The sequence below is a fragment of the Wasmannia auropunctata genome, unplaced genomic scaffold (genome assembly GCF_000956235.1).
Source record: "Wasmannia auropunctata unplaced genomic scaffold, wasmannia.A_1.0 LD336037.1, whole genome shotgun sequence".
Lineage (NCBI taxonomy): Eukaryota > Metazoa > Arthropoda > Insecta > Hymenoptera > Formicidae > Wasmannia > Wasmannia auropunctata.
The window spans coordinates 635173-653960 of record NW_012026853.1 but is presented as its reverse complement, the minus strand read 5'-3'; the positions used below and the strand labels follow the sequence as shown (position 1 = coordinate 653960).

At 40.5% G+C, this 18788-nt stretch overlaps 1 protein-coding gene across 7 annotated transcripts in view; it reads left to right on the top strand.

Annotated features, from left to right (window-relative positions):
• The window catches only part of LOC105452140 (calcium-transporting ATPase sarcoplasmic/endoplasmic reticulum type), a 44785-nt gene that overhangs the window by 22625 nt on the left and 3372 nt on the right, over positions 1–18788 (top strand). For 4 of the 7 annotated variants that reach the window (XM_011693004.1, XM_011693005.1, XM_011693008.1 and 1 more), the window contains exons 3-14: positions 1732–1749; positions 6263–6345; positions 7189–7575; positions 7796–8283; positions 8426–9431; positions 9897–10117; positions 10196–10331; positions 10410–10562; positions 10658–10791; positions 10871–10988; positions 11102–11219; positions 12378–16807. In XM_011693004.1, coding sequence (XP_011691306.1) covers positions 1732–1749; positions 6263–6345; positions 7189–7575; positions 7796–8283; positions 8426–9431; positions 9897–10117; positions 10196–10331; positions 10410–10562; positions 10658–10791; positions 10871–10988; positions 11102–11219; positions 12378–12469 — 2954 coding nt within the window. In that variant the 3' untranslated portion in view covers positions 12470–16807. Of the gene's footprint in view, positions 1–1731; positions 1750–6262; positions 6346–7188; positions 7576–7795; positions 8284–8425; positions 9432–9896; positions 10118–10195; positions 10332–10409; positions 10563–10657; positions 10792–10870; positions 10989–11101; positions 11720–12377; positions 16808–18027; positions 18555–18788 lie in introns of those variants that run through there. The other 3 variants (XM_011693011.1, XM_011693010.1, XM_011693009.1) reach the window with 3 other exon arrangements.

Genomic DNA, 18788 nt, shown 5'->3' with positions numbered 1-18788 from the left:
TGAACATTTTAGATATACGAATTATACGATTGACGTTAAACTTGATATTGCCGCTTTTCGTGCAAGCCTACTATGATCACGTAATTTTGACGCCAAAAATGAGCGTCGAACGTCAGCATGAAAAGGCACCTTTAATGGTATGATTTCGTGCTGATGCTCGACGGTCATTTTTAGCGTCAAAACAGATCACATGATGAAAATTGATGCTTGGTCAATTTTGATCATGTTATCTGTTTTGACGTTAAAAACGAGCGTCAGTTTGAAAAGGTACCTTAATTTGCGAGATATATTTGAAGATGAGAGATGTCGCGGAAAAAAACAGCATCCAATGAAATTTTTTAAGAAAAAATCCGCATCGAGCGTGAAATTAAATTCGGATCTCTGATAAAAGATACGGTTGAATACCTGTACGTGACTGGTAACGGTCGGTGTTCCTACTCGATTTTCTAATAGCGAATTTGATTTGATGCACTGGTGCATATTAAAGCCATTTACGCTGATTTTATCCGAGCAACAGTGAAATATCTCGAATGATAAAATATCCAATACACATTTTACAAAAGAACACGATAAACTATATTGAGAATTTTGCTGGTTCGACCCATTTATATATGTATATTTAAACGCACATCTTTACGTCGATTTGTATACGACAGCTTTAACGCGCTAGTGCCGTCCAAGTCGAATTCGCTATTAGGCAAGGCGTCTTACGTGAGGATCTGACTTTTCGCGCTGCGTAAATATTTATACGACGCGGCGCTATTAGAACACGCAGAGACGCGCGATCGCCCACACACCCAATTTCGAGACGTTAATGAACGCTCGAAAGAGTAATCGACCTCGTCGGATTAAACTGGACCGGGGATTCTCCTGCATATGATAAAAATATCTGACCTTTCGGCTCCGCGGTTAACGACGGATTCGTTTCTCAGTATCGATCATCATTCGGATAAACGTTAATATTATTGTGTTTCGCTTGTGATCGCACGCGTCACTTTTTTTTTAAAACGTCGATTATCCCCGAAGGCCATCTTTATGTTAATTTATGGATTTTCAATGCCTTTGAAATTATTTCTAAAAGAATTGCCTATTGCGCGATAGCGAACGCTTAGAAGAGCCAATATGTACGTAAAATTATAAGCAAAGATTCGATAATATTGCATAAGCACTTCTGCAAAACTCCGATCCATCTTGCATTATATATAGTGAGAGACTATATCCCTCCATAACGTCTACTATAAATCTTCCCAACATTCAAAAACTGTCACCTGCACGTTCAACTCAACCGCTGGATACGCCCATTTTGCACGCCAAATTCATTTTCGCGGTTTCCTTCAATTTGTCCGCGTCAAATTATGGGATGCTGGATCTCCGCGGCATTTCTGTATAATTTCAACTGGGACACCTTAAAGCGGATCCTTCACTGCATTTTTAAACACCTCGGGATGTATAATTTTTATATACCTATATATATATATATAGTGCTCTACCGTTTAATTTTGAAAAGTTCAGAATACTTTCCAAAGTATTTTTTAATTAATTATTCGCATTTAATAATTATAAAGTTATTAAAAGTTAATGGCTAAGCTTTTTTCTACTTTAAAATTCTATGGAAAATGTATTTCGCAGCAAACGTTGTTGCTTAATGTTAAACTGATTGAATTCTCCGCTAATTTTATTATTCAATAAATAAAAAGATTTCTAACGTTTTTCTTTCTCTTTCTGTTGCAGAATTGCCAGCTGAGGAGGGTGAGTACCAATGAAATTTTCTACGTCGCACGACGTAGAAAACAGGTTTGCGACAGATTGGCATACAAATTATTTTCGATGTGGCAGAACAAGTTTGTAAATCTCACCTTTTTTTTTATATTCCTTTCGCTTCGTTTTTATATTGAGCCGTGACTTTACTGCGTTGTTTCGAGTCTCAGAACGCTAATTTATAATTTATAAGTTTCCAAATTTCTTCTCGCCTGTCTGAACGAATGTTGCCGGTCTTTTGGGACGGGAAGGGGGAGGGGAAAGATTTTTGCCACGTGTCCGTTGTGTCAAAGTAGGTCAACGTGCTTGCCCCTGGCATTCCGTAAGCTTTGGGAATTAGCGTTGCACGCGTTTACGTTGCGTGCCTTCGGAGATTATTCAGAAATCTTACGGTGTCAATTAATCAAAACAAGTGGGATGCAAAAGACGAATGTTCATGGAATGAGTATACTGTTTTTTAATGTGTAGAAAAATAATAAATAAAAAATATGATAAATCCGGAATATAGGAAAATAAATATTTACTCAATACTTTTTACGTTGAATGCTTTTTATATTCGCGCTCTTTGAACGTAACGTCAAACGCATATCTTTTGAGCCTGCATTTTCTCATCGTTTTTCAATCTCTTCGGTAAATTTTTCTTTCCGACTCTATATATACAGATAATTTTTCTATAATTAAAACCGTAATTCTGTAAACGTAATCTGATACAATAGCAGATGATCTTTTTTAAATAAAATGTCCTCGTTCCGAGATGACTTTTACCTACTAAGAGGATTAAACGAGATAGAGAGCAGAGATAAAATGCTCGGTAAAACGTTTTGGATGTAAAATAGCGTAACGGTGGAGAAGGCAATGTATATATCGCGACTGCCATGGGAGAGACTTGCGGGGACCTAGGTACCCGGGCCACTTGGCCCATTTGTCGAAAGACGTCAGCGCGTAACGGCGCCGTACGTCGCCGCCTTCGACTCGGCCGTAATTGCATCGGCATTGCACTCGACCCGCGGCGGATGCTCGCGCTATCTTTCCGCCGACCTTCGACGACGGATCGACCCGGCGTAGTTGCGGCGCGCTCTCGTCATCGACGTTATCGTTATTCGTGACGCGGTGTAGAATAAAAAAAAGAGAGAGAGAGAAGCGAGAGGGAAATTTTCACGATTTTCCAAAAATGCATACCAGATTTCAGCGAATAAAAATCGAACTGCAAAAATTGACTTCGATAAGTCGGAAAGTCTAGTCAGCGGTGAAAGCGTGACAGCTGACGTTGACAATTAGATCGATTGCAGACGTGGAATTTGTATCGCTGCGTAAAACGCCTGTAATGCATTTCAATGTGGATTCCGCTGATAAAGCAATTGCGTAAAAATTAGATCGACGATCGGTGTCGCGTGTTATTAAAACGCATTTCTTTTTTTTTTCTTTTTACGCGAGGCGCAGTACCTCGTCGATTGATGGATCGGTCCTGCCAATAATAAATATTTTCGGCTTTATCGAAGATAAATGGGCGATAAGATAGGCTATGGCGTCATTGAATTAATACCGTTTGAACGCAATGTCCAAGAATCCAAGAAGTTTCTCGTCGATTTCTGATAACGTATAGAAGTTTTTTTCAGCCTGATAACGTGCTTTTCGTTAAGAATGCGATACGCAATTTTTCGTAAAGCTACGGAAGTAATTTTCTTTACACACAAGTGAATAGAGCCATAGACGTCGCCCCTCGCAAGTCAAAATTACCGTCGTTTGAATCAACGATCTTGATCTCGTGGTAATTAGCATTACTCGGCTCTTCAGAAAGTTACATTCGACGTTTTCGGCCGACAAATTGTACACAATTGATCTTTAATGAAGACCGCTTTCTTCGCGGATTTGTATGGCGAGCAAGAGTTCGTGTATATAGAAAATGAGAAGAAGGGACACAACACAATAGGCCGCCTCCCTTGGAGAGCGAACGGGTCGAACGTCAGACACGCTATATTCGTTTCGCCATTATTATCGCATTTTATATAATCCTGAAACGCGTCGGAGGAGAGCGCGATCAAGGTCGTATTAATGAGATTCCTGTCGTAAATTAATCGCGCGGCCGGTTACGGAACGCACAACTGCCTGTAATCGTTGCCGCCGCGCGCGTTCCGTCACACATGTGCACACCCGGTCTCTGTGTGTATATATACGCTACGCTCTATCGGCCGATTGACAACGTCTATTGTCACACGCTGAATCCGGTAATGAAGCATGTTGCACGTATGCACGTGGGTGAGAGAGTGTAAGGGGGGGAGAGACGGGAGAGACGAGAAGAAATGTGCGCGCTGATCTGCAGCACTGTGTGCAATGCGGCACGTCATACCACGATATTAATTTCCGAGACGCGGTGGAATGTGCACTACGATATTACGTGCAATTTATGTAACGAAATGTGTACGTGTAACGTATTTGCGTTACCGGAAGGCGGTATCATACATTGCAAGACAAAAGTGAAGTCTTAATACGCTATATTAATGTCGGGTGTGTATGTGTGTGTGTGTGTGTGTGTAGGAATTATATATGTATATATAATTTATATGTTTATATAAATTATAAAATTAAATTTCATTCTTTTATAATTTATATGTATATAATAATTTATATATAAATATGTATATATAAATTATAAAACAATTAAATTTAATATGCAGAATTAAACGATGATTAAGATTGCGTATATAGTCAATCGATTGAGAATAGACTTACATGGCTTTGTCTTGGAGTGGGTTTTATTAATATACGCAATTTTGATTTCTAAGCAATTATTTTGTACTTATACAATTAACATTAGCTATTCAAATTTTATCAATCCTATGTAATTAAACGTTAAACGTTGCTGATTTTGAGTTGGCGCGATTATGTTAATGCAATATCATGCGGGTGTTTCAACTTTTTGCTAACATAAGTACCTAACTCATTAATTTCTACAATTGATTTCGTTATACATTACTTGATTACGAATGAATTACAATGTAAAACTCCGGTTATTTCTGCGTATTACCTATAATTATTTAGTTTGAGGAAGTCCTTAGAGAATGTTCAGAAATTATTTTTATTGCCGTCTTTTTTTGACTTGCAAATGAATTGTTGCAATTTGCAACTTCTTTTGATATACAGTTTATTTATTAACTTGATGTAATTTTCTTACAAATCAACTATCGTTAGCAGATCTCTTAAAAAATGTTAGACATTGTTACTGCAAAAACTTTTATTTTATTCATTGAAACTCTTTTACTTTGTTGCAATCTCCAAATGTAAGAATTCGTAATGCCATTAAAGAAGAAGTAAAAACATGTGATCTAGTTCAATGAAAGGAGAATGGTACGAGGAAAATGGGAAGAAATGGAGAAAGGGAGCGCTACTTACACACGCAATTGCCGAGCAATCGAATTTTCACGCGTTCTCTTTGGCACGGCTGCTGTAAATTACAATTAATGAAATCGTCAACCGTAGTGCAATGACGTCAATCGCGTGCAGGCAAAAGGCGTCAGCTATCAAGGACGCCCAGGGCCTGCCCCTGACTACTTTATAATTTTTATCCTTTTCCTGATGCATGTACCTGTACCGGAACATGTTTCTTCGATACGACGGTATGTTCGACACGCAAAAATAGGATCTGCTGACGAAAATTTTTCCACACGCTATCAAATTAGCTCCTCGTGTATATCAAACACGTGTTGCTTTTGATTAAACTAGAATCTAGACGAGCACCTATAAACTGTCACATGTTGGAACAACAGATATCGTTGAAAATACAATTTCCTTAATTCTTTAATTGCTTTAGTAAACTGAACGTAAAAATGAATAATTTCGTAACTGCGTAAAAAATAATAACGATTAAATCTGAACTTATAATGCTTATGACACTGAGACCTATGTAAAATATATTTATTGTTCAATATTTTGTATTATAAGATGAGGGACAAAAGAGTTTTTCTTACATTTTATCACAATGATTTCATGATTCTGAAAGAATTTTTTTTCCATAAAATTGTGTCGATGAAATGTATTATTCACGAACGCACATTATGTTGCTAGTAATAATACAAGGTCACATAACAATAAGGTATTGTTGACAATTGCATTCAGTATTGATTTCATCATTGTACACTGATACATGGTTAATGATTTCTCTTTCTTTATTCAGAGCTCTAACATTAATATTCATATGATTATGTATTATATATTATAATACATTGAGTATTTGTATTATTATTATTATTATTGTAAAAAATTAATTTGAGATTTTACAATTGACATAAAGTTCTACAATATAATTTATAATTTTTTTAAGGTTTATGCCAATTTGTCGCAATAATTTTATAGTTAGATATCAGATAGATTAATTTTGCTAAAAATTGTGAAATTAAATTTTAGATGTAAGAATTATTACGAGAAATATTGTTATATTAATCAAAACTCATATTTTCCATATATTTCACGCATTACTGATAATATTTAATTTATTTTTCGATTACAGGAAAATCCATCTGGCAACTCGTCCTGGAACAGTTCGATGACCTTCTAGTTAAGATTCTTCTATTAGCTGCTATTATTTCTTTTGTAAGTATAAGACGCGATATTATATAAAAAAATTATAAATAATATTTTATTTAAGTTAAAATTTAAACGGGTACAAATTTGCGTAACAAATAAACTTCTTTCAAAACCGACGTATCTTCGAAAAAAGTAAAATTTAAAATAATGCAAATTAATCTATTAGTTGGTTGGTATACGTGGTTGGTATTATCATTTGCAATTACGGTTTATGGAAAAAGTTTTATGATTTATTTTTTTAAACAAAAATTATGATAAAGCCAAATGAATTTAAGATGCCCTTTTTCTTGTCGAATTTTCCGGTGCATGCCGCTTCGTTAAAAGCACCGTAATTATATGTTTACGGGGGGTTCAAGGGTAAATGAGGCTAAATATATCATCCATGAGAAGTGAAAAAATAGCATATTGATTTCAAGTAGCCGTGGTGATCTGATTTTCTCTAAGCGCATAAGAGAAATGTGTAACATTCACTATGGAGTTTGATCTATAAATTATGAAAATTAAGTATGTAATTTATCACTACGTTAGATGTGCAATAGTTCTTAGAGAAAAGAAATTTTTTGGCGATACGTATACATGCTTGAAAAATTTATCTTTGATTTTCTAACATATATTTTTTTTATGTATTTTTTTGAAATATGTTGTTGACACCGTTGCTATAAGAGAAAGAAAGAAAATTACTTAGATTTTCTTATTCTTGGGATTTATTTTCTATGGAATTTTAACTGTTAAATTTATTTAAAGGACAATATAAATGAAAGGATATGAAATTATTCAACAATCTATTGAGAATATCCGCTCTTCTAAATTCTTTAAGTTTTTTTTAATCTAATACCTATTTCTCGTCAGGTATTAGCCTTATTTGAAGAGCACGAGGATGCGTTCACGGCCTTCGTCGAACCCTTCGTCATCCTGCTCATCCTCATCGCCAACGCCGTGGTCGGTGTCTGGCAAGAACGAAATGCCGAGTCTGCGATCGAGGCACTCAAGGAGTACGAGCCCGAGATGGGTAAAGTTGTGCGAGGGGACAAATCTGGCGTCCAGAGGATTCGGGCCAAAGAGATCGTGCCCGGCGATATTGTCGAGGTGTCGGTCGGCGACAAGATCCCGGCCGATATCCGTCTGTCCAAGATCTTTTCGACTACTCTCAGGATCGACCAGTCCATTCTGACTGGGGAATCGGTGTCCGTGATCAAGCACACCGACCCTGTGCCCGACCCACGCGCCGTCAATCAGGTAAAGCTGCAGCCGTATAAAAACATTTCCGCTACTTTTTCTCAGGCATCAACTCTCGAGAATCAACGATATATATCTTTGAAATGAAAGTTCATTCGACAAAAAAATTGCAAATCAAAGTATTTCTTCGTGAGACTTGCGTGTAATTCGTTTACGTGACCACTTGATTGTGTAACTCTTGAAAAGGTTGTTAATAAATTCTGTTTTGCTATTCCCCTAGGATAAGAAGAACATCTTGTTCTCTGGTACCAATGTCGCCGCCGGAAAGGCTCGCGGTATCGTTATTGGGACCGGCTTAAACACGGCCATCGGCAAGATCCGCACGGAGATGTCGGAGACTGAGGAGATCAAGACGCCGTTGCAGCAGAAGTTGGACGAGTTCGGTGAACAATTGTCGAAAGTCATCTCCGTGATTTGCGTTGCCGTGTGGGCCATCAACATCGGCCACTTCAACGATCCGGCACACGGTGGTTCCTGGATCAAGGGTGCCATTTACTACTTCAAGATCGCCGTCGCTCTCGCCGTAGCCGCTATTCCCGAAGGCTTGCCCGCTGTCATCACAACTTGCTTGGCCCTGGGCACCAGGCGTATGGCCAAAAAGAACGCCATTGTACGATCATTGCCGTCCGTAGAGACTCTAGGTTGCACGTCCGTCATTTGCTCCGACAAAACGGGCACTCTGACAACTAACCAGATGTCTGTTAGCCGGTAAGCTGATTAAGCAATTATGCTACAACGTAGATTTGTCTCGTGAATTTTCAATAAACGCAAAATAAGAATATTTTCTCTTTTTTCTCTTATATTAAATAAAAACGTTAGTTTGTAATTTTGAATATTTCGATGTTTACAGAATGTTCATCTTTGACAAGATTGAGGGTAACGATAGCAGCTTCCACGAATTCGAGATCACTGGCTCGACTTACGAACCTATCGGCGAAATCTTTTTGAGAGGACAGAAGATTAAGGGACAAGATTATGAAACATTACAGGAGCTCAGTACAATTTGTATTATGTGCAACGATTCTGCCATCGACTTTAACGAGTTCAAGCAGGCATTCGAGAAGGTCGGTGAGGCCACGGAGACCGCTCTCATCGTTCTCGCCGAGAAGATCAATCCGTTCGGAGTCCCGAAGAGTGGTCTGGATCGCCGAGCTGGCGCCATTGTCGTCAGGCAGGATATGGAAACGAAGTGGAAGAAGGAATTCACGCTGGAGTTCTCTCGCGATCGCAAGTCCATGTCGTCGTACTGCGTGCCTCTGAGGTCGTCGAAACTGGGAACTGGACCGAAGCTGTTTGTCAAGGGTGCGCCGGAGGGTGTGCTGGACAGGTGCACGCATTGCCGCGTCGGTGGTCAGAAGGTTCCCCTTACCTCGACCCTGAAGAACCGCATTCTGGATCTGACCCGTCAATACGGAACCGGCAGGGATACCCTGCGCTGCCTCGGTCTCGCCACCGCCGATCACCCGATGAAGCCCGACGATATGGATCTGGGCGACTCCACTAAATTCTACACATACGAAAAGGATCTCACGTTCATAGGTGTGGTGGGCATGCTCGATCCGCCTCGCAAAGAAGTATTCGACTCGATTGTTAGGTGCCGCGCCGCCGGTATTCGCGTAATCGTTATCACCGGCGACAACAAGGCTACTGCCGAAGCCATCTGCCGACGTATCGGAGTCTTCGGCGAGGAGGAAGACACCACCGGCAAGTCGTACTCCGGACGTGAATTTGATGACCTGCCGACGTCGGAGCAGAAGGCGGCGTGCGCCAGGGCTCGTCTCTTCTCTCGCGTAGAACCGGCTCACAAGTCGAAGATCGTGGAATACTTACAAAGCATGAATGAAATTTCTGCTATGGTAAGTCATACTATTTATTCCGTGCTCTATACATTCATTATTATCATCAATGACATTGCAGCACGAGTCAAGCAGCGCTTGATCTCTTGGAGAAAAGCTGTTCTAGATCTTAACCTTTAGTTTTTTTTTTTATATTATTATGGAAAGAACAAGTCCCTTGCTTAATCTCCACTTTGGAGAACAATGGGACAGTATTGCGATTTGTTTAGCACTAAATATACTTCAGTATTTTAATTCTATCATATAAAATACTTTTTCACTTAAAATTCTGAATATTATATACGATTGATGGCAATTCCAAAAATCGAATATTTTGCTTGACAAGCTGCTGCTTTAGCAATGAACCATCCAACATTCTTATTTTAGCATCAATTATGTTAATGTAAAACAAATATTTGCCAATTTAAAGGACTTTATTCAGAGACGATTGCAAAATAATTTTGCATTGTTTTATTCCTACTACAGACTGGTGACGGTGTGAATGACGCTCCTGCCTTGAAGAAGGCTGAAATTGGTATCGCTATGGGCTCTGGTACCGCGGTCGCGAAATCGGCTTCAGAGATGGTGTTGGCGGACGACAATTTCTCTTCCATCGTAGCCGCTGTAGAGGAAGGCCGTGCCATCTACAATAACATGAAACAATTTATCCGTTACCTCATTTCTTCCAACATCGGCGAGGTCGTCAGGTACTTACGAAAATATATGAATGCAATGGAATGCGAAGGATTGAATTCTCATCTCCGTGTTTACTTGTTGCTTTACAGTATATTCTTGACCGCCGCCCTTGGTCTTCCCGAAGCACTGATTCCGGTCCAACTACTGTGGGTCAATTTGGTCACTGATGGTCTTCCAGCTACTGCTCTCGGTTTCAATCCACCCGATTTGGACATTATGAGCAAGGTAATGTAACAATTAAAGAGATGCACCACTGGGTCGTCAAATGCAAGTTTTATTAAATCGTGCGTTTTTTTTGTGTAGCCTCCTCGCAAGGCTGACGAATCTCTGATTTCTGGATGGCTGTTTTTCCGTTACTTGGCTATTGGTGGATATGTAGGCGCTGCCACTGTCGGTTCGGCTGCTTGGTGGTTCATGTACAGTCCGAATGGCCCTCAAATGAACTACTATCAAGTGGTAAGTTGTGACAATAATCTCCATTGTTTTTATTCAGAGTTAGTTGAAGATTTAAATAATTATTCTTTAATTAACATTATTTGCACAAAATATAGACCCATCACTTGGCGTGTGTTGGTGGTGGAAGCGAATTCAAGGGTATTAACTGCAAGATCTTTGCTGATCCTCACCCCATGACTATGGCTCTCTCTGTATTGGTCACTATTGAAATGTTAAACGCCATGAACAGGTGAGAAAGCACTCGCGTAACATATTTTGCATAAGAATCGCGATTGCGGGATTATAATAAAATCTATATTTCTTCGCAGCTTGTCTGAAAATCAATCGCTCATCTCCATGCCGCCTTGGTCCAACATGTGGCTCATTGCATCCATGGCTCTTTCTTTCACACTCCATTTCGTCATCTTGTACGTCGATGTTCTTTCGGTAAGTAAACATTTACATCATGATTACAAAAGCGAATGGCGAATAGAGGGGATATTACTATTTCAATTTGAAGCGCAAAAGTTGTAAGCATTGTTAATTGCTTCTTGTTTCAGTCCGTATTCCAAGTGACCCCACTAACGGGTGAAGAATGGCTTACCGTTATGAAGTTCTCCATTCCAGTGGTACTTCTTGACGAAACCTTGAAGTTCGTTGCCAGAAAGATCACAGACGGTGAGAATCCAATTTACACCGTACATTGGATCGTTCTAATGTGGGCTGTGTTCTTTGGACTGTTGCATATCTGTCCCATATAGAACGTCCGTGAAATAATAATATTAGTCTAGCAAACGATGTTTTTTTCCTATGGAAAAGCATCCGCGACTAAATCCTTGGACTCGCAAATTGCATTTAACCGAAGCTCTTCCCACCGTGACGCGGGAAGGCGCGAGATAAGTTATTAACAAGAGTGCGTTCAAGTGAGATTTTAACAAAGTTTGACTGTGTGCATGGTGTTAGATCATGTAAAAAATATATGCCACCAAGGCCCACCATGCCCGCATCACACACCGTACCCTGACGTCGCTCAACGATCACGGGTTTCGAGTGGCATCGAGTGATCTAAGAGAGACCCCGTCGTAAATCAAAGATTGTGATCGTTAAATTATTTTCTACGAGTGCCTTTTGAACATTGAATTTCCTCTGCAACAAACACGAAACTGTTCATAGATGTTCTTTCCGATATAAATATTTTCGATATGTTCGACGTCCCCCCCAATCCTCCTCCCCTTATTGCACTTATTTATATTTTTTTTTATCCTCGTGCACGTTTCGGTACAATTAGCATTAGATAAATTATCTGGTAAACGTAGTAGATCCTGGCACTAACACAGTTGAGACCCGCATTAATTTATGCACGCCTTCCGTCTGTGTTTCTCGCCGATTAAATAATGTTACGACACGAACTTTTATATCTTTGCATGTTCGAAGCGTATTATTGATCTTGGTCGATTTTGAAAAGTACAAAGTAGTTCGCCCGCTAACCGTACCAAGGACAGTAATTTCGGTTTTTTCGGTGTAAACGAAAGCATTTGCGCGACGTATCATTTCCATAGAGTAATACGCACGTTTATACACAACGAGGACAATAAAGTATTCGGCAGAAACGCAGACGGAATGGACAGTAGTCAATAGTATTATATTTTTTTCCCTAATTTTATTTTCAGGCTCAGTTTAATGCACGCACGCGACAAATTAGCACAACATATTCGGTTAACGCGATTAACGTATAATCTCACTTACTAAAAATCTCTTTATATATACACTTACACTTTCTTTTTTGTTGCTTTCAATGTTGCTTGTTATAAATCACATTTATTAATGAATTCTTAGCGTCTGGTGTGCCTGCTTCTACTCTGAAGACAGAACTGGAGCTGTCTGAGCGTTTGCTGAAATTTCAAGGATATGCGAGGACTTCGCACTAACGGATCTCATTTTGTATCCTGCATACCGTGTCTTCCTTCCCGTAGAGATAATGCATGCACGGTATAATTAACACAGCACGTTTCGTAAGATCCCTTGTTGTAATCTATTCTTTTTTAATTCTACTCGTCCTCTGCTGTGCCACGCGATCAATTGATCATGTTCAACTTCTCCACACATTCATGTTAAGATACCGAGATGTTAAGGAGATTCTTAACATTTAAGCGGAAAAGTTTATTACTTTTATCGAATAATGCTTTTGTGAATTATTCACTTGTCGAGATTTTGCATCTGTAACGAACGCGACAAACGTTGGAAGTAAGATTTTGTAAATATCTACATATATTTTTTAGATTAGAGATATAGATAAAGTGAAACAGATTGTATCACAAAATTAGCGAGATTCATCGCGATTGGCATAGCAGAGAGTTTCCTCTTAATTTCTCGCATTGGTTTTCGCGAACACAACATCTGTTCCCCTATGTGTATAAAACCCGTATACGTGTGATTTATGCATTCGAAAGGTTTACGCAATGCAACAGATTCGCGTATCGCTAATTTCCGGATATGGACTGCAAAGGCTCGTAAGTGTAAGATAAGGCAAATCGTTAAGCAGAGGAAAATAGTTTACCTCATTACCTCTCTCTCGTACGCTCGAAACTGACGGGGCAGTCCATAGAGTTTTCTAGTGCGTTCGTTCATGTCAATATCTGAGCAGTGTTCCGAACGCAAATACACTCATCGTCGGGATTTGATTATCCGTTTTTCTCGATGATGATACCGAGTAGCTACAACTAATCGTAGAAACAATTGAACGACTCATAGACTTTTTAAAAATAAATTTTTCCTTGATGATGATATTTAATGATAGTTTAATGATAGGCCCATCTGTTTTCTAATCTTAGCTCCTTTTCTAGTTTTCTTTTTTAAACGCATAGAAGAATTATAGTTTGCTTTTGGATAGTTTTCAAATAAATTATTTAAAATAAATATTGAAAAATATTTATGATATGCGTGAACAACCTATAATTTGATAAACTGAGTCGGCGATAAAGAAATCTGAGGATTGATATGCCAAACGCATAGTGAACGGAAATTTGATTAGCGATTTTTTTTATATAAGTACAGAATTTCCTTAAGGATTGGCGACAATTCTGTTTCATTGAATTGAATCAATAATAGTTTTTATTAATAGGTCATTTGTCCACATGAGTTACGAGGGGATAAATGGGGACTTTCCCTATTTATTTTCTCACTTCCAATGTCTCAGATGATGATCGCCGATCCTCCGAGTTTTCGCATTGGGAGCAAATTTAGTCCCCCAATTAGTCGAGGATATTTCTCGATTGAGTGAACGCGAATTCGGTCACTGCCTTAGCCACATAACGAAACGAAATAATCGGTGTCGTCACGAGTACGTGGGCCTTCGATATATCTGGCTGTTTAGTCAGTTCATCCCTTGGAGCGTGTCCTGTCGGCGAAGGTCGACCGCTAATCAAGGAAGACTGAAATCGATAAAGTGCCAATAGAGAGACAGCAACTTCTCGATTCTTTCTTTCTCGTTTGATGACGTATAAAACCATCGTCTCTTGCGAAACGATATTTCTAACTTCGTCTGCCTGTTCGATCAGAAAGAAAAAAAGGAATAATCGGCAGGGAGGCAGGAAGCAGTATCGTCTCGTGTGAGACGGCGGGTTTAAGTGGGTTCGCGCTTCCGTCGGCAGTACACGATTCAAGGTGTCATCCAGAGATCTTCGTAGAGATGATCGTGATTCGGCCGTTCGCGATTCAGCGCGCGAAGCGCAGCGCAGCGCGCGAGGCGCTTCTCCGCAAAACACATGCAAACGCAACAAGACTGACGATGTGTTAACGGAGAGGAGCGGACGCGTCCGCTGCGTTTTCTTCTTTGTTTTTTTTTTCCTTCGGCGTGTGACGCATAATAATTTAATTGCGCCGCTTTCCGGCGCTTCAGGAATCGGCCGCGGTCGCGCGCGGCGCGACATTGTAATATAATTAATTAATTAATTAATTAGTTAACGGTTAAGGCGTGATACTTTGGTATGGGCATAATTAAAACTTAATCAGACCGAACGAGTTAGCGCTGCCGCACTAACGAACTTGTGTCTCGAGTAGTGTTTTGTTCCGCAGTTTAATTTTTAGCGCGAGATAAACCGGCTTTGCGTCCTGCGATCGACACCTGTGTCTCGCGATCTCCGCCCGTCGAACTCGTCAATGTCGAAAGAAAGCCAATTCGCGGATCAATTCCGCGACTCGGCAGCCAGATGAAAAATCATCGAGACGCGTACGCGATGTTCAATTATCGTCCGTGAAAAGGATCCATTTTCACAGTCCTACAGGCACGTTTCTCAGAGAAACGTTGACGTTAACTAAGATTTTCGAACATTGATCTTGAATGTCTTCAAATATAATCTCTCCGAGTCCCGAGGCGTAACTTGCCATTATCACGTTTACCAACTGTGGCGCAGAACAATGGATGCCATTGCTCGTTCGGATATTCAGACGCGCGGATCGGGTGATTGGCACGGGTTATCGGAGCACAGGTACGCGCGCGCGGGGATCAATGCCGGTGCGAAGAGTCTAATGCAGTTCTCTATGACGCTCAATAAGTTCGGCGAAATTAATCGGGATGTACGGATGCAAGACGGACCGGAGCGATGGATCTCGAAAAATCGTGCGAATTTCAACACCGAATTTCTTCAGCAAATCAGTTAAATTCGAGAGTCCGGCGATCGTTAAAGAGATCTGTATAATTGAGTTCAAGAGACAGAACGTTACTCTCCCTTTGTCGCGTTAAACGCGTTTACATTGCATTCGCGCGGTCTCTTCGGGACTCGTCGCTTGTCGCTCCCTCGCATCCGGATCCCCAACCTTCGTCCACGATGTATATGTAAGTACTTGAGTGTGCATTGTATTTTACGTTGACCGAGAATGACGGGGTAGTGCCATCACGACGAAAGTATACTGCGCGACGTCACGCAAATATCGATGCAATTGTTTGATCCAAAAAGTGCAATCCTAGCCATACTCCCATTAACACGTAACGCTACAAAAGGAAGAAACGATTCGTATATTTGTTGTATATCTCTTCGCATATTTGTATTTATTAATTTATTAGTAATTATTGTCGCATATAAAATGAATTTGTACGCGAGAGTTAATTAGCTCGGTAGACATTTCCCCATTGATCCTTGTGTGACGTTGACAATCAAAACGCGGTGTCCAGCGATGATGAGACTACGAACGCGTCGTTTCCTTCAGGAAGTACCTATTTCTCTAACGATAACGAATTAATATTAATATTAATAACTTATGGAATACTATGACATCGAGTGATTTCGAGTAATAAACTCGCCGCGGACGCGCGTCCGCGGCGGGAAGTTAGTCGGGAAATTATAATTCCGGTAATGCGAAACCAGATTTCTCGTAGAGACGGAAATATATAAAAAGTAATAGAAGGGAATATTAAGCAGAGAAATTGTATACACGAATCCGACTGTTGCGCGTGTTACGATCAAGTCTATGCATATACGATAAGTACAATTACGTTATCATGTAATTACCGGCGCGCCATCACCCTCCTCCCCCTTCTCCGGTGCTGGCGCTCGCAATTTGTTTTATTTATCGTCCGATTTGCCTTTGTCGTGTATTCAATTTGAGTTTCGTAACGGAGCGACAATTATAACAAGTGAGAGAATATGACGACGGAATGATATATAATGCATTACTTGTTATAATAAAAGAATCATGTGTTACTAATGCATTTCTCGATCCTCCGACGATTGGCCTACTAATCGAAGCAATAATTCTCCGCTTAAATTAAAATCCGTCAGCTATTGCCATCGAGGAAAAAAAAAAGAAGGAATCGAACACTTAATGCGACGCCGTCGTGATAGGCGTTCGGTTCATTTTGTCCCCACCTAAAACTACTTCAACTTTTTCGACTTTTTTTCTCTCTCGTTGTCTGTTATTCACCCCCACATTCCGAATGTTCATTGTAACCACAGCTGGCTTAAGACATTCAGACGTTGGCGGGCCAGAGTTACATGAGATTTAGAGCTACACGAGATTACCGAGTGTACATTTAAAATTCAGAAGGGAAATTAAATTTCTGTTTTATTCGTAATTTTTTTTCTCTTGTAAATAACGGAAAGTGAGATCCAAGTTTCGGCGAGGCGATATTTTTAGTTATTTATAGAATGACGGAATTATTTTTCAGCAACTGTTATTTGGCTCGAAAAACAAATTAATTCTAAAAAAACACATTGTATGGAAAAACATTTAGTATTTTAGTACAAAATAAAATTATCATGAACGGCCCATTTATTCAATGATTAAGGCAGCTCTCTGCTTGTATAACCCTTATTTTAATTTCTCGTTACTCTCCTACGGCGTAACAAGTCGAAAGGTTCACAAGGACTTTGGGGACCATCTTTGTACATCTCATCACCGTCGCGCTGTGTGCGTGGAGGCAAGATTTCGGAAAATAAAACACGCTACGTGATGCCGAAATTTCTCGACACAGCGCGTCCACAGCGACGAATCTTTTTATTATCTACTATATGGCTATATACTATATCTACTGTGGTGTCCCCTATCTTTCTCCCCCGGGCCCTTCTCGAAATTTGTTGTTTGAAGTTTTGCATGCGTTCACTGGAAAGAGACCGATGTGATAACTGTCGTGTCGACCTCGGAATGAGTTCTAAAGTCGAGGACACTGAAAACACTCGACACATCGCGCGATTTCGACACTCACCCCTCTTTTTGCTAACCCCCCCTGCCTGCTGGTGTGCCAAACTGTACAGTCACGGAGAGAGCGATCTTCGAGGGGCGACTACGGACACGCGACACGGACGACACAGGTAATGTTGAATTTGTTCAATTTTAAAACTAACGAGATTTAAGCATTTAGCTGTACGCGCTGTAACACGACACACACGCCGTCCACGAACTGCATTCCGCAAACGAGCGATTTAGCGGGTAGCAATTTCTTCCGTTTGGAGGAAACTGCGCTCTCTTTTTTGTCATGTAATGTGTTATAATTTGTTCATGTACATTCCGAAGAAAAGAAACTCAGGAAATTGTGAAATTTTCTCTGTTTTACAATGTGCGCATTTCAACTGCAAATGGAATTAATCTTCACTCTCTTTTTAACATCTCTTTCATAATTTATTATGTATTATACATATATATTATACACATTCCATTCCATTTGCCTACGATCTGTATATATAAATACCTTGTTCTTTAAGAATTGATCGTAATATATTTGCTTATTTGTACCGCACACAAACACACACACACGCTTGTTTTCACACGATGTGTCCCAGATATTAATACTTAATCTCTCCTCTCGCGATTAAGCGCGCTGCTCACCCCGCGCTGCGCTAACACCATCGCCATCGCCAAGGCTTGCATCGACTAGCAGCTGCATCCCGCTCCGTAGAGTTGGACGAGAGGCGCGTGGCTTGCCAGTAGCTGAGCCAGCGAGGGTGCCTTGGCGCGTGGTGAAATAATCGAAGTTACCCTCGTATGATTGCAGTGGCACTGCCGGTGACGCCGCCGAAATAAAGCTCGAGGGAAACGTAGGGCGAATCTGAGAGACACCTAATCGGCCGCAGCCGAGAAAAATCGGCGACCCACAGGCACACTACACTCTCGAGCTGCTCGAAGGGACTGGAGACGTCTTTACCTAACAGCCAAAAAAAAAAACTGAATATTTCCCGAGTGAAACCACAGAGTATATACCCCACCCTCCCACCGACATAACACACGCACCGCAATAAGCACCACCGGACCCACGCATGCATGTTGCACGCGCGCGACACGTTGACACGCGCAACGTACGTCTGCGTGGCGATCGGCATCCGCAAGATCGATGAGGAAAAGAGAGAACGAATGTACGAGTGTAGTTTTCACGGCGATCAGAGAGTATTAAACTGCGGCGGTCGCGTCAAGACCTCGTCCACCTTTGATTGATACTGTTGTATTATTACGCGCCAGTAGGTTTCTAACGATTGTCATGATTGTGATGATAAGTAAATAAGGATATTGATTTTGTTCGAATCACGTCGAGAAAGCTGTATTTCATTTCTATTCGTCACTGCTCCAGAAAGGGTAAAGCTGCTCGTAACAGCGCGGAGAAACGCGTTCGAACGCAATATTTTTCTTTTACAGAAAGAGATAGTTATGTTATAGGTATGTCGGTCAATCGACGTCGATTCAAAACTACAGCGATCTCGTGACCATTCCTCTTCACGAAGGAGATCCGTACATTCGTTCGAGGAAGTCGCACCCCCCCCC